The 22,212-nt window shown below is 36.1% G+C and overlaps 2 protein-coding genes across 46 annotated transcripts in view; one reads left to right on the plus strand and one right to left on the minus strand.

Annotated features, from left to right (window-relative positions):
- Positions 1 to 5,657, plus strand: part of tp63 (tumor protein p63) — a 118,623-nt gene extending 112,966 nt beyond the window's left edge. For 6 of the 44 annotated variants that reach the window (XM_087254932.1, XM_087254933.1, XM_087254937.1 and 3 more), the window contains 4 exons: positions 793 to 935; positions 2,116 to 2,302; positions 2,396 to 2,489; positions 4,309 to 5,657. In XM_087254932.1, coding sequence (XP_087111058.1) covers positions 793 to 935; positions 2,116 to 2,302; positions 2,396 to 2,489; positions 4,309 to 4,413 — 529 coding nt within the window. In that variant the 3' untranslated portion in view covers positions 4,414 to 5,657. 44 annotated transcript variants of the gene reach the window in all.
- Positions 5,658 to 5,663: 6 nt separating this feature from the next.
- tbc1d23 (TBC1 domain family, member 23) overlaps positions 5,664 to 22,212 on the minus strand; it is a 28,849-nt gene continuing 12,300 nt past the window's right edge. Inside the window, exons 6-19 of one of the 2 annotated variants that reach the window (XM_087256215.1) lie at positions 21,353 to 21,477; positions 21,215 to 21,261; positions 18,256 to 18,359; positions 17,974 to 18,096; positions 15,074 to 15,166; positions 14,693 to 14,863; positions 14,285 to 14,327; positions 13,950 to 14,056; positions 13,196 to 13,332; positions 12,920 to 12,964; positions 10,845 to 10,933; positions 9,445 to 9,580; positions 9,064 to 9,258; positions 5,664 to 6,924 (exon numbers count right to left, since the gene is read on the minus strand). In XM_087256215.1, coding sequence (XP_087112341.1) covers positions 6,840 to 6,924; positions 9,064 to 9,258; positions 9,445 to 9,580; positions 10,845 to 10,933; positions 12,920 to 12,964; positions 13,196 to 13,332; positions 13,950 to 14,056; positions 14,285 to 14,327; positions 14,693 to 14,863; positions 15,074 to 15,166; positions 17,974 to 18,096; positions 18,256 to 18,359; positions 21,215 to 21,261; positions 21,353 to 21,477 — 1,500 coding nt within the window. In that variant the 3' untranslated portion in view covers positions 5,664 to 6,839. 2 annotated transcript variants of the gene reach the window in all.

Below are 22,212 nucleotides of genomic sequence, written 5' to 3' on the forward strand. Positions count from 1 at the left end.
TGTAGTGAGAAACCCTGGCTCTTTATAGTGGGTTAGGAATGGCCTGATTGGTGGATCATACATAGCTAATGCAGAACCAGACGTGTTCAATCATAATCACGTGATCCTCTTGAAATTAGTTTATAAACAAACTTCACTTATCATGTGATTTTAAAGTTATTTTTTTCTCCATGTGATCCTTTTCCCATATCCAACAATTCTGGGAATTGCAGAACACAGTTTAGACTTTCCACATAATATTCAAAGCATTTGCATGTAATACCAGGGAAGCACAATTGTGACGTGGACTACAAAATCAATCACAAGTGTCTTTTTTATTTTGATTTGTGAGCTCAATAAATAAGCTTTCCATTGATGTATGTTTTATTAGGTATAGGATAACATTTGGTCGAGACGCAACTATGAGAAAATCTGAAATCTGAGGGTTCAAAAAAAAGAAAATCCCCTTTAAAGATGTCTAAATGAAGGGCTTAGCTATATACATTAATAATGCATACATGTTTATTGATATATTTACACAATAAAGAGAAAATCTTCACGGAACACACTCTTTACTTAATATTCAAATGACTTTTGTCATAAAACAAAAAAAATCCATCATTTTGACCCATTCAATGTTCACACCTGCAACATAAGACTGTCGTTTTTTAGTTCAGAGTCACACATTTCTAGCAAATCTACATGAAGTCCCTTGGCATCAGAAACGGACAGTTTCAGTAATGGACATTGTCTATAATTTAAGGCAATTTTCCGTTGGCAGTATGAGAACGCGTGTGGTTATCTTTCCCTCAGGAGCTCTCTGCCACCCCAGCCTGCATTCGGCTCCAGCTCGCCCACCCTCGGCAAGAACAAACTGCCCTCTGTCAGTCAACTCATCAACCCCCAACAGCGCAACGCTCTCACCCCATCCGGCATGCCAGGAGGACTCACTGACAGTAAGAGCTCGCTCCATAATCATTCGATAAGTAGATGTGCACAATCTCTCCACCAACCCACCACAATGTCCAAAGATCTTCTAAATGAAGACATTTCTGGTGCTCATTTTTCTTGATGGAGACCCCTTTCTCCTAGTCTCGTCTGGGCTTGAGGAATTCTCATTTCTCAATGTCACTCTGACAGACAGTTTTGAACCAGATCTTTGTGGGACAATTCACCTTCCCCACGGCACACTTGTGCTGTCAAAATGTACTAGGATATGACAAAAATGCTTTCTCTTGTGTGAAATGTGCCTCAGGTTTTCTTGACTTCTGAAATCTCCTTATCAGTATTTAGTGCCCTCGGGTGTTTGTTGATTCAGCCGTTATCAGTGAGGGATGGGTTGGGGACAAGGAAATATTGCATGCTTTTTATTGATAACACTTTACAATAAGGTTCATCACTGCTCGCAATTAAAGCATTTGGAATGAATCAGCATCTAGAATGATAAAGGATCATTTGACATTCAAACCGAATAAAAAAATACAGCTTTTACTCACAAAAAACATTGAGCTTACATTTTAAATATGTGAACCTGCGCCACAAAACCAATCAAAAGATTTCTACATCACCTTAAATAATTGTGTTTTCTACTGGTGTGTGGTTTGTTAGGATATTTGTCCGAGATAAAATATTTGGAATCAGAGGTGTCAAAAACCCAAGTACTGTGAAAATCACCTTTAAATGCAAATTAGCAATAATGAAGTTGATGTGTTTACAATTGGAATTGTATTAAATATCTTGATGGAACATGATCTTTACTTAATATTTCACTGATTATTGATGCTTGACCCCTACATTGCTTTTATTTTTATTTTTTCATGTTCAACGAGTGGTTTTGTGGTCCACGGTCACATATATTAATAGAAGTTATTTTCCGTTGCAATAATATTTTGAAGTATTACAGTTCAACCAAATGTAAAGCAAAAAGGAAAAAAATTAAAGCAAATTTTGAATGATGCAACACTTTATTTAACACTCAACGTTAATTCCTATTGGCTCATTGTAAAGCATTTGAAATGTCTTAAAGTGCAATGAATGAGCAAAGATTATTATGCTGTAAAAGTATTTCTCATTGTTGGTTCATAATGCATTGAACCACATTGTAAAGTGTTACCGTTTTATTTCCCCTTTTCTGAGGTTTATTACAGTCTCAACCCTTTCCCCTTCCTTCAGTGACCCCTCCTATGATGGGTGGCCCTGTTCCTATGAACACAGACCTGAGCTCCTTGAGCCCCAACAACCCCCTCCAGTCACAGTTACAAATGGTGCCTTCATCCCACTGCACACCTCCACCACCCTACCCGATGGACAACAGCATTTCCAGGTACGCAGTAAGTCTCTCTGGAGTGGTATTTAAGTTGATGTTAAATGGCGTTATTGTAATCCTGGTTTAATCTGGAATCTCTTTCATTTGCAGTTTCCTGTTGAGGCTGGGCTGCTCGGCCTGTTTGGACTATTTCACAGCCCAAGGACTGACCAATATCTACCAGATTGAGAATTATAACTTAGAGGTGAGGAATTTGCCTTACTCTTACTGTCTTTTGCATCAGTTCAGATCTCAGGTCCAAAATTGCATAGAATTGATTACTATAGTATGCACTCACTTTTAAGCAGAGCTTAATTTGTAAATGAATAATTCCCGGAACAAAAGTAGGAAATAAAATTTACTGTGACTGACATCCACCAAACAATTTCAGTTTTTCCAGAACATGACGCCATTAAACAGTGATAGCGCAAAGGATCATCACATTTCTGAATGGTCTTTAGTTATTTTGTGCCATATAACATTATAGGTCAGTCATGGATAATAAAAACATGCAGCTACAAACATATAAACAATCACTATTCAGTTCACACTCATAATCAGATTTACTCGTGGTTTTAAAAAAATAAAATGCGTGACTCTGCCATTTTGAAAATACAAATATTATTTAGGTAGGCCACACTGCCATTATTTATTTTCGCTGCTCACTGTGTGCGAAACTATCACCAACCAATAAGAGTGATTGTAAACATAAGCTGATTGGCTGAAAAATTATGTCGAGGGCCAATAGTTTAACGTGACTTTTGCTTTAACTTGCGCATGGTGAAGCACACACAATCCACACAGCCTTCTCTCTCTCTCTCTCTCTCTCTCTCTCTCACACACACACACACACACACACACACAAAAAACATAAGTAAATGCCGGATCCATTAAAATAAGTAGTGGAACGCAAAACATGAATATATGACATTTCCGGAACACGATCCAGCTCTGGAATTAAGTACTGCTTATAAGCATATTAAACTGTTAAGTTTAATAACTTTTTTTTTAAATAATCTTGTCTTTAATGAAACAAATGGCAATTTCACCTCAGGGCAAAATATTTTCACATGCAAATTTGACGTGGTTCAGGTTGGCCACATGAATTTGAATGTGACATTGTGAGCAGTCTGTTTAAAATATTGCTACATTCACAACATTAAACTTGATTAATCTTAATTAGGATGCGCTCAAATTACAAATCTGGGTCGAAACTGAAAATTCTGGATTCACTTGACCGAAAATTCTTTGTAATAATGATTCATTTTATTACATTAAAAAAAATTTAATTTTCTAAGACCTTTTACATTTGGTATATACCTAAATTTACCAACATAAGTTTATCTCTAAATGTATATCGCTGAATGATGATGAAAAGTATAGAATGTCAGTTTTTAAAAGTTCTTGTTTAGACATTGATAGGGATTTTGCTTTTTGTCCAAGTCACAGAATATCAGGGATTTTTGCTTAATTTTAGAACATTTTGTATTGTTATCGTTAAATTGGAAAGCTGCTGAAACAACTGAACTGCTGAAAAAAAATATTCTCATTTGCTACGCCTATGTAACGCTTAATAATTTACTTATGGTTTGAGATATTTATGTTTTTTTTTTATGTTTTTTTCTTATCCTTTGTATTATTTGTGTAAATAGCTGTACAATGAATATGTATCCTTTGTATTCAGGCCTCACTATATTAGTGCAAATTAAGGTTTATATATTCTGTTACTAATGTTAATTAATATATATATATATATATATATATATATATATATATATATATATATATATATATATATATATATATTAAAAACAGCAACAACAAAAATAATATCAGGGATTTATGTTAATCACATACATTTTTTTCAATTATTTCATGTCATTATGTAAAACATTCCATCATTGAATGGTTTACATAATAAAGTGTGTTTGCTTTAACCCAGGCAGATGTGTGTGTGAGAGATGAGAGCAGCGGCTGCTGTATTCATGAGCTCTGTGGTCTGTTTATCCACAGGACTTGTCCAGGCTGAAGATCCCCACAGAATTCCAGCACATCATCTGGAAAGGCATCATGGAGTACCGGCAGACCATGGAGTTTTCTCCCCCTCCCCACATCTTGCGCACCTCTAGCGGGACATCCACTGTCAGCGTGGGCTCCACTGAAGCCCGAGGCGAGCGCGTGATCGACGCCGTGCGCTTCACCCTCCGTCAGACCATCTCCTTCCCTCCGCGGGATGACTGGACCGATTTCTCCTTCGATCTGGCCCCTGATTCACGCCGCAACAAGCAGCAGCGCATCAAGGAGGAAGGAGAATGAACAGAGTACATGACTGTACACAATACAACAACAGTGCACATTTACTGTACACACACACACACATGCGCGCTCTGTTTTATAGAAACACACTTGGTGTTGGTCCAGATCGTTTCACAGGTTTCTTCTGCAAGTGATGATTTCAAAAAAGAAAAGAAAAAAAAAAGCTGTGAGCCTCATAGTCTAGTTCACTTAAACGGGCAGATCAAATGCACTTAAGTCCTTTTATAGTTTCATTTTGCTTCTGATGAATTTATCTGGATGTCATTTCAAGACCCTCCTACTTTTTTTTTTGGACCGCAAGCAGCTCTGGCTGAGGGGAAATGGTGCTTTGCTAAATTGTGCTGTCATTTTTTTTCCTGTTTCTCGAGACAGAGCACTTAAGAAATGCTGACATGTTTCCACTCGCAGAATACACACTCAACAGCTGGGCTTTTCCTTTGTTTTAAACATGGCCAAAGGTATATTTCTATATGTTACTGTTCTTTGTTTGTTTGTATACAGCGTTCGTCTCTCAGCAGGAGCTTTAGTGTTAATTGTACGCTTTGTTCTTACGATCATTCCTTGCGGTTGAACAATGTCATTTTAAAAAAAAAAAACACTTGACTGTCAGTTTTGATTGTATGTATTTCAATTCGCACATGGTTTATTTTTTGCAGAAAGTGTTATTCATCCATGTTTATGTTTGGTGTAAGATGTAGCCTCTATGTACTACTGTAAACCCTTCTTTGTATCTACTATGTGAACACTGAGATTACTATTGACCTGCAGTGTGTAAGTATTGCATTGAATATCATGAACTGCTGTTTACTGGCCTTAAAGTATACAAGTGATTGACATTAGCCGGTGTGTTTGAACATGTGGCGTCAGTATTTTTTTTTTTTTAACAAATTTCTAATTCACTTGATTCTCATAAGCGGCAATATTGTACAGTTTTTGTTTTTTATTTCACTTTCATTTGCCAACTTAATTGTTTTTCAAACTATTAATAAGGAATTCTTGTAAATATGTTGCAATGTACTTATTTTGATATAAACAAAAATAAAACAAATATCAGTCAGCCCTGTTTTTTGTACATTTATATCAATCAACAGATTTTATTGAAACAGTCAGACACGGTGGACCTCATTTGATTCATTTAAATGGGAGATTGTGTCGTTAGGCATGGTCTTCTGAACCTCTTAGTAATGTACAGGGTGTTTTAAATAAATACTATTTTCATTTGCAATTTGAGAACAGCGTGATCAACCGAATACCAAAAATGTTCCAAACACGCTCCCTTTTCACTCCTGCAACCTCTTGTGTATAGATCATTTGATACTGTGCATTTATTTTTGATGGACACTTTTTTTTTTGGAATACTCAATTTACTTTCAATAGAAGCCGTTCCACCTCATTTTACTCTCCAGCTTCTCTTTCACAATACATTCTCTGGTACTTGCCCGCAAGTTGGATAAGGTCCTTTTTACGGTCACTGTCTGATCAACGCGTTCCCTTTAATCTTTTAATGCTGCAACAACTTGATGGAACCTAAAAGTGACAGGTGCTCCAACAAGAGCTTATAACCATTTCTGGGCATTTTAGTGAGTCAGCAGCAGAGTTAAATGGAAGTCTATGCATCACGCTTGTGCAGCCTCTTGTGCAAAGCAACATCCTGAAGGGTTGCATCCTTTCCAAAAAGAAATATATATATATGAAGCATTTACATATGTTCACCTCGATGCCTGTTGACAAGGCTCCCGATGAATTTGCTTTGTGTAAAAACAAACACTGCTTTGATAAATATGTTACATGAGTATGCAGCAATATATGATGGCAAAACAATTAGTGACCTCAATAATTGATGCAGGTTCCTTGCTTGAGGTTCCAAAACCATTTTTTTTCTCACCCAGGGGGCCTGTTTGAGACTCATATAAAAAGCATCATTAAGGCTTGAGACGGAAAAAGAGACATAACAAATCTAACTTGCTTTAGGTCAGTTTCAAGAAAATGAAATCACAAAGCAAAAATGAACCAAACCATTTCTATTGAAGGCTCACAGCCAAAGTTTGAGAGCTCCTATCAGTCATGTTGGTGATGAGCTCAAAGAGTCCTGACAGACCTCCACATCAGTGCTGCCCATGGAGGAGATGATGACCAAAAACAGTGTAGGAATGCTTTACTTCCTCCTTCCCCTGCAGGCTGTTTCTGTTGGAGACACGGTGGACTCCTGGAGGACCAGACCGAAGTGCCGCTCATGTTTCTAAGAGCTCTCCAGAGCATCCAACACTTTCATGATTTGCTGTTTGATGACTTTAGTGGCATCGCCGGCATTTGGAATTAAATACCTGGGGAAAAACAATACGAAATGTAAAAAACAATAATAAAAACTTAACTGAGGTTTTTTTACACATCAAAATACGAGCAGCACAGACCTTCTACAGTATAATCTAATAAATAGGATTAATAAATAGAATTATGCAGCATGTGTTATTTGTACATTTAGTAATGTACACTGTTAAGAAATATATAGGGAACACTTAAACAACACAATGTAACTACAAGTACATAACACTTCTGTGAAATCAAACAACCCACTTAGGAAGCACTATATCAAAAGACAAAGTAGGATCAGCCTGTAGTGTGTTTTTCTGCTTTAATGTTGAGTGTGACTCCAAATGCAGACCTCCATGGGTTAATAAATTTGATTTCTATTGATATTGTTTGTGTGATTTTGTTTTCAGCAATTATGTAAAGAAATAAGTATTTATTAACGTTTCATTCATTTAGATCTAGGATGTTATTTTGAAAAAAGAAAAATCAAAGTAAAGTTCCCTGAAAAAATTAAACATCCAAATAAAAATAGGGCGAGGCAGTGGCGCAGTAGGTAGTGCTGTCGCCTCACAGCAAGAAGGTCGCTGGTTCTAACCTCAGCTCAGTTGGCATTTCTGTGTGGAGTTGGCATGTTCTCAATGCCTTTGCAAGGGTTTCTTCCAGGTGCTCCGGTTTCCCCCACAGTCCAAAGACATGCGATACAGGTGAATTGGGTAGGCTAAATTGTCCGTAGTGTGTGTGTGTGTGTGCGTGTGGATGTTTCCCAGAGATGGGTTGCGTCTAGAAGGGTATCTGCTGCGTAAAAACTTGCTGGATAAGTTGGCCGTTCATTCTGCTGTGGCGACCCCGGATTAATAAAGGGACTAAGCCGACAAGAAAATGAATGAATAAAAATAGATAAAAACTTTAGTAGTAATATACAGATTGTTAGACAACTTTAAAGGTGATTTTTTTTTATATTTTCAAATATTGTCCTACATACAAACCCTACACATTTCAGATGATGTGACATTCTACATACAGTTAAAAAAGTAACAAATTAAGAAACAAAACCTACATTAAAACTTAAAACATGTAATATTAAAAAAAGGACTTTTCCAATTAAATTATTAAAAATTAAACTGAAGAAGTAATCATGGGACAGTTGAAGACAACATTATTTCCCCTTCTCTGAAATGTTTCATTCATTCATTCATTCATTAAATTTCTTTTTGGCTTAGTCCCTTTATTAATCTGGGGTCGCCACAGAGGAATGAAATTCCAACTTATCCAGCACGTTTTTACACAGCGAATGTCCTTCCAGCCTCAATCCATCACTCGGAAACATCCATTCACAGTCAAACACTACGGACAATTTAGCTTACCCAATTCACCTATACCACACGTCTTTGGACTTGTGGGGGAAAACTAGAGCACCTGGAGAAAATTCATGCAAGTGCAGGGAGAACATGCAAATTCCACATAGAAATGCCAACTGAACCAGCCGAGGGTCGAACCAGCGACCTTTCTTGCTGCGAGGCAACAGCACTACCTACTACGCCACTGCGTTGCCCTAATGTTTCATTATTTTTAAAATATTTCCTCGCTGTTAAATTATTAGATGTTTGGAGGAAAAACATATTTTAGATATAATAGTTTTAATAGCAGGTTTCTGTTGTCTTGCCATGAAACGAGTAGATGATTTGACTAGTTCTTTTTCTAGATACTAGTGATTTTAAAATGCAATTTAATGGCTTAAGATTAATTAGAATAACTAGGCAAATACGATTTCAACAGTGGTTTGTTCTGTAGCAATCAAAAAACAAATCTAAAGGGGGCTAAAAAAATATGTTAAATCTTTTTTTTTATTTAACAAAAACATTTTTATTCCAGCCTGAATTAATCAAATAAAACAAATAACATAGGGAATGCTGTGAACATTTCTTTGCTCTGTTAAACATCCATTAAGAAAATTTTTTTAAGTAATTTTTTTTTTTCACAGGAGGAATAATAATTCCCTTCCAACATAAATCCCATGGGGGCCTGCAAGGGTCCGTGAAAAAAAAAAAAAATATATATATATATATAAAACTATACTTCCATATTTTAACAGTACTGTAATACTGGTCCAAAAAAAAAATTTGTAAATGCTGCTTGAAATACATTCCCCATACCTCTCCACAGCCACAATCTCCACTCCTGCAGCATTGTTGTTGCCAAATTTAAATGTGATTAGCTCTGGATGTTTCTTCTTGGAGGTGATCTTCACAACAGAGTTTAGTGCCTGTCTGGACTGGATGTAAGCAAAACCCTTCCGAGCAGCGATCTCTCTCAAACAGTACATGTGTGTTGCGGTGATCAGCAGATGACTGTGGAAGACAAAATAATGAAATTACCCACCCTAATATATGCGACACATTAAACATCTATCAACTGGACGGTCTTCGCTTTTGATTGGGTAACAATTTTTTAATCCAATAGTATTCTGCTATCTAGTATCTTCTGGTATTGTCAATTATATTTGAGCACGATGTGGTTCGGATAGACAGCCTCACCTTGGAAACATGTGGCCAGTCTCCTTAACCTCATTGCAAGGAATGTGGTGCTTTACATCTGGTTTGTTGATCCAAGTCTGAATATTAACAATCTCTTTCCTGTCATCATCTGATATGGATGAACTATCAATCTCATCTAAAAGCAGAGAAGGAAACACAAACTTAGAGACTATACAGTATATAAGTGTAGTTTATCATTGCACACAGAATCCCAAATGTTGATATGAAATATCCTCATGTTGTGTCAATCCCATTCACACACAGCCTTTCATCCATCATTAAAATATAATTTCTCGCATCTGTACCATGTTTTTTTTGAGAGGTACAATTAGGTGAAAGTTTAGAGCCACCACACAAACAAAATCCAAAATGGCATCTGACGACAAATTCCACTTGGTCTGGCAGCACAGAACACTTCATGGCAAAGTGCAAAATATGAAAACTGTGGAGGATGGTTGAGAACAACTGCTGTAGCCTATCAGATGTTGTTTTATATTGATATTCATTAACAATATATGCAGCAAAGTTATTTCAAACTAGGCATGGGACGGTAACCATTATGAAGGTATACCATGGTCTGGAAAAGTCAAGGTTTTCAAACCGCCAACATTTTCTGTTATACCGCTACACAAGGTACATGTTAGATTTCTTTTTTTTTTCTTTTTTTTTTCTTTTTTTTGTCGCTTTTTGTTTTAAATTTTAGAGAAATCTGTGTTTTTGAAAGTAATGAAGACAGCAGATTCATTTCAAAGATTTAGACTGAGATGTTTTATGCTCCAAAATATTTCAAATGTTTCCCAAAATAATATATATTGGCTGCGTCCAAAATCAACTACTACTCAGTAGGTACTGCATTTGAATTTGAATGTACTACTCGACCGATATAAAAGTAGATTCTATACAGTATGAATGAAGCTCAGACAGATGCCATTTTGTCATCATCATTTGACACAACCCCTTTACTCCCATTCATTCTCCCGGGATGTATCATGGGATAGCAAAGAGTCCATCGGAGGCGCACTCAGAATCTAGTAGTCATTTGGGTACTTATCACACACTGTTTTTCCAATTCTATGAATTCGGACTTGCTATTCAGCTCACATACTGATTTTATTGTACTATAAAGTATTTAAGTATGCAATTTCGGATGCAGCCATTGTGTTCAAAGCGAAAAGAAAAAGTTCTTGTTTTTGTTTTTTACCCAGACATTGAAAAAGAATATATTTTGGAGCAGTAATCACAAAACCATGAAGCTGTGGTATTTTTATCACAGGTTATCGTCCCGTTAGAATCTTATAGCAACCCATGCCCCTTTCAAACACTAAATCAAAAACCAGCTTATCTCTGGTTAATAGCAGCTCTGCAGTTTGAGCACCCCTGATGAAGGACATGGTATCTACCTGTATCATACTCTTCCTCATCTCCAATGCTGAAGACAGGCTTGACACCCCTGTATGGTTTCCCCACTCGATCACTGCTACTTACATGCCTGAATAAAAATAAATAAATAAGATTTCCAACCAGAATTGTCTTGTTTTTCATGATATAGGCAATTGAAGGAGCATGGCAATGAGATGACGAGTCCTCTAGGATTAGAACGGCGAGTACTGTTAGTTGAAAGAAAGGGAGGTTAGGATGTTTGCATTTTAACTGAAATGAGAAGCAACATGTGGAAGACCAGGTACTTTGCAGTCGATTTTACTGCAAACGGTTTAAGTCACAATTGCCCCAGCCTTCTACAGCTGTGCTCAAAACAGTACAACAAAGACAGGACTGCAGTCTCCCTAAGGGAATCAAAGAGGACTCAGACAGCAGACTTCAACCAGACTTCAGCCTGCGAGACAGAAACTTCTGGCGTAAAACTAGGAAAGGTACATAGTGACAGATGCAGTGTAAGAAAGCAGCCAACATTGTCACGGACAAAAAGACCTGTGGTTCAAAACCCATTCTCACTCTCAAGATCAAGACCCCATTGGTAGGGCTGCATAATGTCATTTTTTTCTAATATTACAATATTTTGTTTTCCTGCAATATATATTGTAATATCAAAATGGTTTCTCTAGATGACTTGAATAGCTCTATTTGGACAATTCATCATTTTAGGTTGACCAGGTTTCATTTTTAAGGGAGTGAATCTAGATAAAATATAAGTAACAAAGACAGATAAATATATAATAATTATAATAATATGATACAACAGAAAATACAAATGAAATAAACTGTGCTTTATGTAGTGTTTCCCCAACCATTGTATGGTGGAATTAGGGGTGCGCATGATATCAAAATAATTCATGTTCCTCATCAAACTACACTGAATTAGAGACTATCCTAATACGTCTACACAGAAAAAAATGGAACACAATGCACTAGGGCTGTACAACATATCAGTTCAGCATTGATTTCACAATGCGCACATCCACAATAGTCACATCACTGGATCTGCAATGTATTTTCAATTGCAAAGTTTAACCAATATGATGTAGTGCTTCTTTCTTGGTGGTATGCTGACATTACACTAGATACATCACGAAGACTTGCTGTCTTGGTCACAGATGTGTCAGCGAGATGCACACAAACAATTTGTCCTCTTTTGAACTCTGATAAATCACCCATAACATTGTTTGCGTTGCAATATTTTAAGCAAATCTGTTTACTCTGCATCGATACCGCAATGTGCACATCCACAACTGTCAAATCACAGGATATGCAATTTCTTTTCATAGCAAAGTTTAACCATAAAGTAACCAAAATGTTTATCAATTGCATGTGTTTTAAGGTCTGTGACTGTGTGAGCATTTCAAGACAGATTAAAGTATTTAGGCACAAGAAATGATCATATTAGTAATGAAGACTATACAGTGTATTTACCATTTGATGATTCAATTTGTTTAAATAAATGCTGCTATATATTAGTACCTTTGCACAACTGTATTAATTGATGCTTGTGGTTTATTATATTTTATACAGAAATCATGCAAGTCAATCTAAACTTATCCAAATAGAGCCGTTCATTTTATCTGTTAACTATTGCAATGTACTTTTTTTTTCAACATATGCCACTCTACCTTGCACAATGAATAACGACACCAAATGGGTCCTGTGACAGGTTCAAAATTAAAAAGGTGAAAATTTGGGAATGAGAAGGCTTTGGTGATTCACAGCTTCCACCAATCCGAGTGGTTCTACTACACATGCGTGTGAATGTTTGGTAGTGAATGACAGCCACAAATTCTAGAATGTTACTCAACTCTGATGATAGTCTCAAATTTTTAGCAGAAAACAGCAAATTCAAAAGGTCAAACAGACATCCAGAAATGCAGGTGATGCAGATGCATATGGTGTTAGAGTGTGTCATTTACTCTGGGTTTTAAAACCCCTACAATGAGCTAAAGCTTTAAGTGCCACCTTGAAAGAGCATGTTGCAGAAACTTGATGCGCGCTGGTGGGGCACAGACAAACATTAACGAAGTCTTACCGCTCCAGAATTCCCTTGTCTGGCCATGGTAGATTGAAAGACATTCTAGTGTGAAATAACAGGGCATAGGTTGTGAAGATGATTAAAACAGGAAGGCTTCAAAAGATCAATCACTTTAAATACATTTTTATCCAACAGCATTTAACCTTCATGGTTAGAGAAAGAAAGTGAGAGAGAGAGACAGCTGATCAGTTAACACCCTGAATTTAAAAAAAATTCAACTTAATTAAGGAATTTTGGTAGTGTCTGGGTGCAAAGAACACTGCATTTCCTCACCTTTCTACTGGTGTGGAAGTGTTTTCAATGAAGCTGATCACCTTCTCTTTCACATTGACTGACTTTGACTTGAGTGCAAATGTCATTTTGTTGACAAGTGATTTAACTCCTTTGCCATCTGTGCTGTTCAGTTCTCCCTGTAAAATATGGATGAATTAAGGAAGATAAATAATTAAAGAATAAAAAGGTATTTGGCGGTTATCACAAAAAGTTTGCAAATTTTTCTGATTTGATTTACATAAGATTCAAAAGGTGGCACAAAATACCACAACGAAAATGAAGACATATGTATCAAGCTATATATATATATATATATATATATATATATATATATATATATATATATATATATATATATATATATATATATATATATATAGATATGTTCAAAACATAAGCAAGTTATATCCTGTACATGTATGAGATTTCAGAATCTTTCAGTTTAAATATGAATTCATAGGTTTATTTATATAACGGGGGGAAAAAATACAACAAAATATGATAAATTGTCAAATGAGATTTTTTGTTTCCAACATCATGACTTTAACAGTTAAAATAACTGAAATGCTTGAAGGCTTCCACATTCAAAATGTAAGATCAAAAACAAGATGGACATAACTTCAGATAAGTATCCCTAAAATAAACCAAAAACCATGATTGGAATCATGGCAATCATGACAACCCAAGTATTGAGTACACTGATTTAATGCAAAAACTCTTGATGTATAGTGCGTTACACACAAGCTAAACTCACATCTGCTGAGCTGAGGCTGCTGTGGGATCCTGAGGTACTCACAATCCAGTGAACATAAACGTTATCTGGCCCTTCAACATTAATATCTGCCAGGTGCTGCTGCAATGCTGAGTATTAAAGACAAAAAGTCAGAATCAAACTCCTGTCCACAATGCAAAACTGATGATCTCTACATTTAGAAATGATCAAAATCAAGCATTCAATTATTTAATTAATTGATTGCAGCTGTTATACTGGAATTATCTTTGTGTTCTACTGTACTTTCTTGCCAAAAGAAAATAAAGAGGCTCTCATAATTATTATTTTGAAAAAAAAAAATCAAATACAGAACTTACCCATAAATCCACCTTTTGCAATACTCACAAACTCTTTGTTTTTCTAGACAAGCAATCAAAGAAAGACAAATAATTAATTGACAAAAAAATTGTTGAAATGATGTTGTATTATCAGTCACACGTGACTAAAAAGATTTTAGGTTAGTATTGTCAATTAAAAATGCAGCAAAATAAAAAAAATTTTATGTTTTATGTGTTTTGTGTTTTGTTTTGACAAAACATTTAGTTTTATATATTTTTATATATTTTTTCATTTTGAGCCAAGTTTCAAAACTGTCCTGTAGTGTAAAAAAAGAATGGATGGATGGATGGATTTTACAGGCATTTGTCAATTACCTGATACACTTCAAAATGCTTTCAATAAAAACATACACAACAACTGAATGTAGCAGCTGAGGCAGTTCTGACCTGCAGAAAGTGGGCAAGCACCATGTTCATGTACATGTCCTCCTCTTCACGTCCACTGCCCATAAAGCACAAATGCTCTCCACTGGCCACAGAGCCAGACTCCAAAGACTGCTTCTGTGCCTCCAGAAGAGACTTGACGGACAGGGCAAACTCTGAGGGGTTATGAAGCATCTGTGAACCAAAAACATACCACTACACTTTTACTGGTGCTCTGATGGGACATTCTAGTATGACTGAGGCAACTAATTATCAAAAAATATTAAATAAAATTAAGGAGACAGTGGTAAAGAAAATCTCTCTATATAGGAGCAATTCTTATTAGGCCAATAAACAAATACAATGGTGTTTGTTTAAAACATCTCTCCTCAATAAAATTCCTACCAGGTCAGAGTCCAGGTGAAAGGCAGTAGAGAGGTGACCAGCATTGTACTGCTCGGCAGGACGACAATCAACCACAAAAAATCTGACACCCTCCTAAACAGCATAAAATCACAAGAATGTATATTTCATAGCATTTTCTTCACTGTAAAAGCATCACATGCTGAAACAAATGATCTAGTGGTGACTGGTCATCTTATTGTTTGATTATAAATATACATAATTTTCCCTGAATAACCATAGTCTCTGAACTCCAACTTTTTTTGTTTATACATTTTAAGTGCAGTCTGAAAATATTCAAATGTGTTTGTTCAGCTAAATTTTGTTCCAGCCCTGAGCGGAAGTCAAAATGTAACTGATTAGATGTATGTGAACTCGTGATTTGTGTGCTTCTTGATACTAGAAGTATTAAATATCAAATAGGCATGCAAGAAGACAACCACAAATGCAGAGAAAATGATCTACAAATTAATGCCAGTCAATATTGTGTTTGTAAATGTATTTGATATTTGTGAATCAAAATCTATTTACATGAAGTTATGGAAAAAAATCTAGGTTTGTTCATACCAAGCACAACAATCAAGAAAGGGTTCTAAAAATCGTTCTTAATCGAGCACAACTATAGTGGTATGGAATGCATGCATAAAAACAAATTGGTTGAGCTCACTTTCAGAGCAATCGTTTGTCAGACAACAGATACCAAAACACTGACGCAGTCCAAATCTACTGAAAGGTAAATGGCTCACGTAAGGCTACAGACAACATTGTATTTGTGTCAAGGTGGAAAAAAAAAGTTCCTGATGGGATGCATCTTTGCACAGTTTAGCTTTAACTCTAATTAAAAAAAGCTGAACTAATAGTCATTCAGACTTGTTTGAAACCTAAAGGAAAGTGTGTTGAAGCAGGTTTTAAACTAAATTATGCAGGGCCATGGCCATCCAGGAAGTTTGACACCCCTGCACTACATAAACTATGGTTGCGTCCGAAACCACTGACTACTCAGTAGGTACTGCATTTGAATTTAAATGTACGGCAAATGTAACGACTGTTAGAAAGTATGTTTTATACAGTATGAATGGAACTCGAACGTACAACATCTGCTCATTTTGTCATGACCACGTGACCTACCCATGCGAGTTGCATCAACTTATTCCTATTCATGAATTATCTGGCGAACCATCCTACTGCATCAGATGCACACTTCAGAATCTCACTGGAAGTAGTAGGTCATCCAGGTACTTCTCACATACTAATTTCAAATTCTATAAATTCAGACATACTGCTTAGCTCGCATTCTGTTTTTAGCATACTATATAGAATGAAAGTATGCGATTAAGGACACAGCCATTGCAAATTACATTTAAGGTGCGGTATGTAGGTTTTTGACTAAGGCATAAAAATAACTATATTTTTGCTGATATTTAAGAAATATGCTAAGTGAGTTTATTTGTTTATCTGAAAATGCTAAAGTCAGTTATTCTCTTTGTGAAAATCTGTATTCCGTGTTAAAATGTTTCTCTTTGTTTTAGTCTCTATAACTGCTAGTTTACCCTAATAAATTTAGCATCCTGGGTTGCCTTGGTGGAAAACGCATCGTATTTCATTTAAGTCTTGAAGGCTGCATCGATATATGTATGTGCAGCAGAAAATGCAACCTCTGGAAGACAGCAGCAGCCTCCGAAATGAGATGCAGATTTACAGTTTACAAAATGCAAATCTTATATATTGCACCTTTAATACAGTTTTTTTTTTCAATCCATTGATCTGGTCTGCTGGTTACAAGGAGGTAGATTTTTTTTATATTTCTATAAATTTTTTATTTTATGTTTTATCATTTTTTTTATTGGTGGGTCGTTATCGGCGTTAACGCGAGACTCATTGCGCGATAAAAATAACTAAATAAAATTCACCGTTAATCTATTCTCAAAGTTGGGATGGGAGCTGGGTCTATTCTATGCAAGCTATGATGACTTTTACCTTGATGTTTTAGCACGGATGTATACCTGACCGGTAAGCTGGCTGACAAAAAAGTGCCCTACTGAATTAAATCAGCAGGATACCCGACTTTAACTGCAGTTCATCAGTTTCACTTTATCTCATGAACATTTCATTCATGCCCCCATGACAAACTGGTGTAATAGACACAAATAAGGAGTAAGGACTGGTAATTATTATGGAATTTAATAATGCACGCCAAATGGAAAGAAAAAAAAAGCTCGCGTTTCGCGATGTGTGTGTGTGCGGTCCTTTACTGACAGCCGCATGTGTGGATCTTATTGGAAAATATGGTGAAAAGTCCTATATGACTGTGTTTACTGATTGCGGTGTTTACTTAAATAATGCCACTAATATATGCATACTCCACATGCCTTAATTCCATTTCTGTTCAGTTCAGTATTGACTTTAGTCGGATTAAGGTGATCAAAAATAAATAAATAAATAAAAATTAGCTGTTGAGCTAATGTAGGCCTACAGTTCAAAATTCATGTTTAACTGAACAAACAGTTAGTAAACACAAGTACATCTTATTGAACATCATTTATTTTCATCACCAATTATCATAGTAGAACAGTTTCTCAAGCAGTTTGTGGTCTAATGCGCCACCTGGCTTGAGAAACCCATTCTCAAAGACTTATCATTTGGGTAGCACACATATTGTGAATGCCTTCGGCGGAATTCAAAAGAGCCATTTTAATCTAGATTAATTCTGAGATTATTCCAGATAAAAAAAAATCTATGCCAACCTATAATTTTGTATATTTATGTTATATTTTATAGTTTATGCTTGCGGCGAACAGGTCTTAACTTCATAGCAGCTTTAGTACAGAGCCCTGATCATTAACATTTCTAACAAAAGAGGATATGGAGTGGTCTTTCACAGTTATCGTAGACTGAGAACTCACAGGTTGTAGCTGGTTGGCTTGCAGGATCTCAGGGACTGACACAGGCAGACAGAGTGCCTGACTCAGGTCCATGTCTTCTTCCTTAAGGGCTACCAGACTACTGCCAAACAGATTATGGTTCTCCTGCACAAAAATAAACCACATATACATACATGCAACACCTGCTTACTTATGCCACTTTGCTGCATCATAAACATTAATGCACCTATTGTGAGGTGATTCATTTCATGAGGAAGTTGGCAGAACACTACCCAGTCCAAAGAACACTGATATAATGCTTACCTTTCTAAGAGATAGAGGCGTCTTGCTGTTGTAATACTGCGCTAAAGAGAACAAGTCTTCAATGTCCTCTGCCTCTAGTAATGACGGCGACTGCTCCAGCATTTCTGGAGAAAAAAAGAAGAAAACTTTTAAAAGCAGAACACTTTGGCCATATTGGACAAAGCAACAAATATTTTAATGTACAGTGTTAAGCGAAAGTTTAAGAACCCCTTGCAGAAACTGAGAAAATGTGAATATTTTTAACAAAATAAGAGAGATCATATAAAATGCTTTTGAAGAATGCTCTTTTTAAGCCTATTATTAAGAAACCACAACTGGACCCCAGCAACTTGGCTAATTATAGACCTTTTTCAATTCTTCCATATATCTCTAAAATACTAGAAAAGTTGTTTCTGCCCAATTATGCTCCTTTCTGCAGATGAACAATGTTTTTGAAGTGTTTCAGTCAGGTTTCAGGCCTCATCACAGTACAGAAACCGCATTAGTGAAAATAACCAATGATCTACTCATTTCCTCCTCCTAAACTCTGACAAAACAGAATTATTACTTATTGGACCTAAATCCTATTCACAGCAGATCTCACAACTTAACCTGCAATTAGAGGGGAAAAAAGTTAGCGTTACCTCTACTATAAAAGATCTGGGTGTCTGGGTGCAACTTAACTTTTGAAAATCATATATCCCATGTCACTGCTTTCTTTCATATGAGAAATATCACTAAGTTACGAAGTATGCTATCCATCTCAGATGCAGAAAAGCTAGTCCATGCTTTTATGACTACTAGGCTAAATTACTGCAATGCTGTATTTGCTGGCTGCCCAGCATCCTCTATTAGCAAACTTCAGCTAGTACCAAATGCAGCTGCCAGAGTTCTTACCAGGTCTAGAAAATATGATCAAATCACCCCAATTTTATCCTCCTTACACTGGCTGCCTGTTAAGTTTCGTATTGAATTTAAAATATTGCTTCTTACCTATAAAGCTTTAAATAAACTAGCTCCTGTTTATCTAACCAACCTTCCGTCTCGCTACAATTCAACCCAATTTAAGATCTAAAAACTCAGGGCTTGGTTGTACCTAGAATAACAAAGTCAAGTAAAGGGGGTCGAGCCTTCTTATTTATGGCCCCTAAACTCTGGAATAGCCTTCCTGATAATGTCCGAGGTTCAGACACTCTCGCAATTCAAAATTAAAGACATCTTTTTAGTAAAGCATACACTCAGTGCATCACTTAGCGGTATGATGCATGAATGTGCTCCACGCATCTCAATTATATACACTATGAACAGCAGCTATGCTTATTATTCTCTTTATTCTCTATTTCCACCTGGGGATACTCATCCCGAGGCCCGATTTTGTTTTTTTAGTACTGTCCCAAGTAAGATATTTTGTATAAAAGATGTAAACATATAGATAACAAGATAGCTTAAATTATTAAAATAACCTTTATAAACCTTTGGTTCTTGATAAGGTATGAGATTACCTGGATGATCTACAACATTTTTGCTTTGTGATGATGGTTCATGAGTCTTGACAGTTAATCTGTCTACCATTTATCAGAGGAATAAAAAATAATCTATGTTATGCAGTCTTTTCAGTTGTGAAGTGTCTTTTAAACAATTTAACCTTTCCAAAAGTGACTGCATATTTTTTAGATCCATCTGTTCACATTGTCAATAAGAGACTTAAACAACTATTTCAAGAGTTCAAACTTAGCTGATGATTGATAATAAATCTGTATGTTTGGCATGCTGTCCCGGGAGAGAACGATGAGCTCAGAAGATCCTTGAGCCTGGGGCTCCTTCCCGTTTGAAGGGCGAGAGGGGAGTTTGAGCTCAGATAGGTCTCAGGAATTCAACTGGTTTAGTTAGGACCTACAACAAACTATAGGGATTGCTATGGAGAGATGACTGCTCACTGAAAGGCACGGTAGAAGCCTGACTATGAGCTCATCTATAGTGCCAATTTGGTTTAGTCAATTCATTTATGTCGAATGTTTTTGGACTGTGGGAGAAAACCGAGCAACCAGAGTAAAACCCACGGGAGCACAGGGAGAATATGTAAACTCCGCACAGAAACAACAACTGGCCTAGTAAGGACTTGAACCAGGGACGTTCTTGCTGTGGGGCAACAGTGCTAACCACTGAGCTGCTGTACCACCTTATCTAGGTAAAGGGAGGAAGAGAAAGGGTGGTTCTTCAAGATGAATATAACAAAGGTTATTTATACTGTGATATGATTTATCTGAGGGCTAAATCGTGTGCTAGCTAATGCAGTGCCAGCCGTGGTCAATAATAAGCATGTAATACCCTTGAAATTAGATTATAAATAAACTTCACTAAAAAAAGGTTCAAATGCTCAATGCTCCAGAAGAAAACATTTTTTAAACAAGATGTCATCCAAATCTCTCATTTTGTTGAAATACATTTTCCTTTCCATTTATAAAGCAACAGAAGATACTTGTATGTTTTCATGAGAATAAATTATGTACAATTTACTTTTAAATTCAAAAAGTTTTCACTCCCTGGCACCCTTCATGTTTCATTTTGGAGCGTCAGTGAAACTTTTTATTAGGCGAGTAGTCATTGCTGGATATCTGAAGAATGTGCAGGATATGGAGTATTTTTCTGAAGAACAGCAGGCATTTTAACTGTTCAGAACAAACAAAGGACTCATGAACAACCCTCAAACAAGCAAAAAAAAAAAGGCAAACTGTCGACAAAGTATTATTAGGAACCAAGAGTTTTCAAATTTTGCACAGGGTTATTTTAATAATTTTACATACGTTTTTGTCTTTAAAACTATATGTAAAATTTTTGATGTAAAACACCTGATTTGGGAAAGTACTAATACTTGCACTTTTTAATGAGCTGTCGTTTTTATTCTTCTCATTTTCAAGTGGTTCCCAAACTTTCATAAAATATTGCATTTTCTAATTAAATAATTTGCTGAAGAATTTACTGATTATCTCCTCTTTGTTGTCTCCTTCTTGGATAAGGATGTTATCTCTAGAAATAAAAAACAACAACAAATGTATTTGATCTCATAAAGTATTAAAATGTAACAATCGAGTTCACTGAATCTGAACTGCACACATACTTGGCATTGACTAGGATGATGAGCATAAGGAAGAAGATAAGAAAAGGGTCGGCCTGCTGGAGATAAACATCCCACAAGGCCTGTGTGACTTCAGGTAAACAGTGGCTCGAAAAAAGACTCCCAAGCTGCAAAAGCAAAAACAAAAACAAAAAGTACATTCTTCAGCACACCTCTGAAATTAACATATATTAGATTCATTTTATGACTATGACCATTACACTGTGCAGATTTGATCCAAATTATATTTAAATTAGGGAATGTAAGATGTTAAAATTTATATAATAAGCCAGTATTGTCCAAATGAGTTATTGACAAGACACTGTACTCCCAACCAAGTTCTTAGAAAAAAATAGAAATTACTAGAAAGGTGTACTGTGCTAAGCTGAAACTAAACTTTGCAGGTTGTTGTTCATCAAATGCCTGTTTCACACATACTCCATCTGCAGTGTGATTGTGGCCTGTATTTTTTCAATGGCCATGCTAATATAATAATAATAATAATAATAATAATAACAACAACAATAATAACAACAACAACAACAACAAAATCCTTACATTTATATAGAGCTTTTCTGGGTACTCAAAGCACTTTACAGTAGTTGGGGGAATCTCCTCATCCACAAAATCCATTTTTTTGCGCACCACACAATAGGCTTATTGGTGGATAGATGATAATGTGAAGTCACTTACGATATGGGAATGGTTAAGAGGCCATGATCGACAGAGGCAAGTGGGCAAATTTTGCCATGTTAACAAATTACAGCTTTTACCACATGCAGCTGCAGTCTAGCAGCGAGTTCCAGTTGCGGTGCATCTGCAGCAGTACAGTGATCGTTTGAGACTTTTACAGTGCCAGATAC

This window comes from Danio rerio, chromosome 6, assembly GCF_052040795.2.
Source record: "Danio rerio strain M-AB ecotype USA chromosome 6, GRCz13ab, whole genome shotgun sequence".
NCBI lineage: Eukaryota > Metazoa > Chordata > Actinopteri > Cypriniformes > Danionidae > Danio > Danio rerio.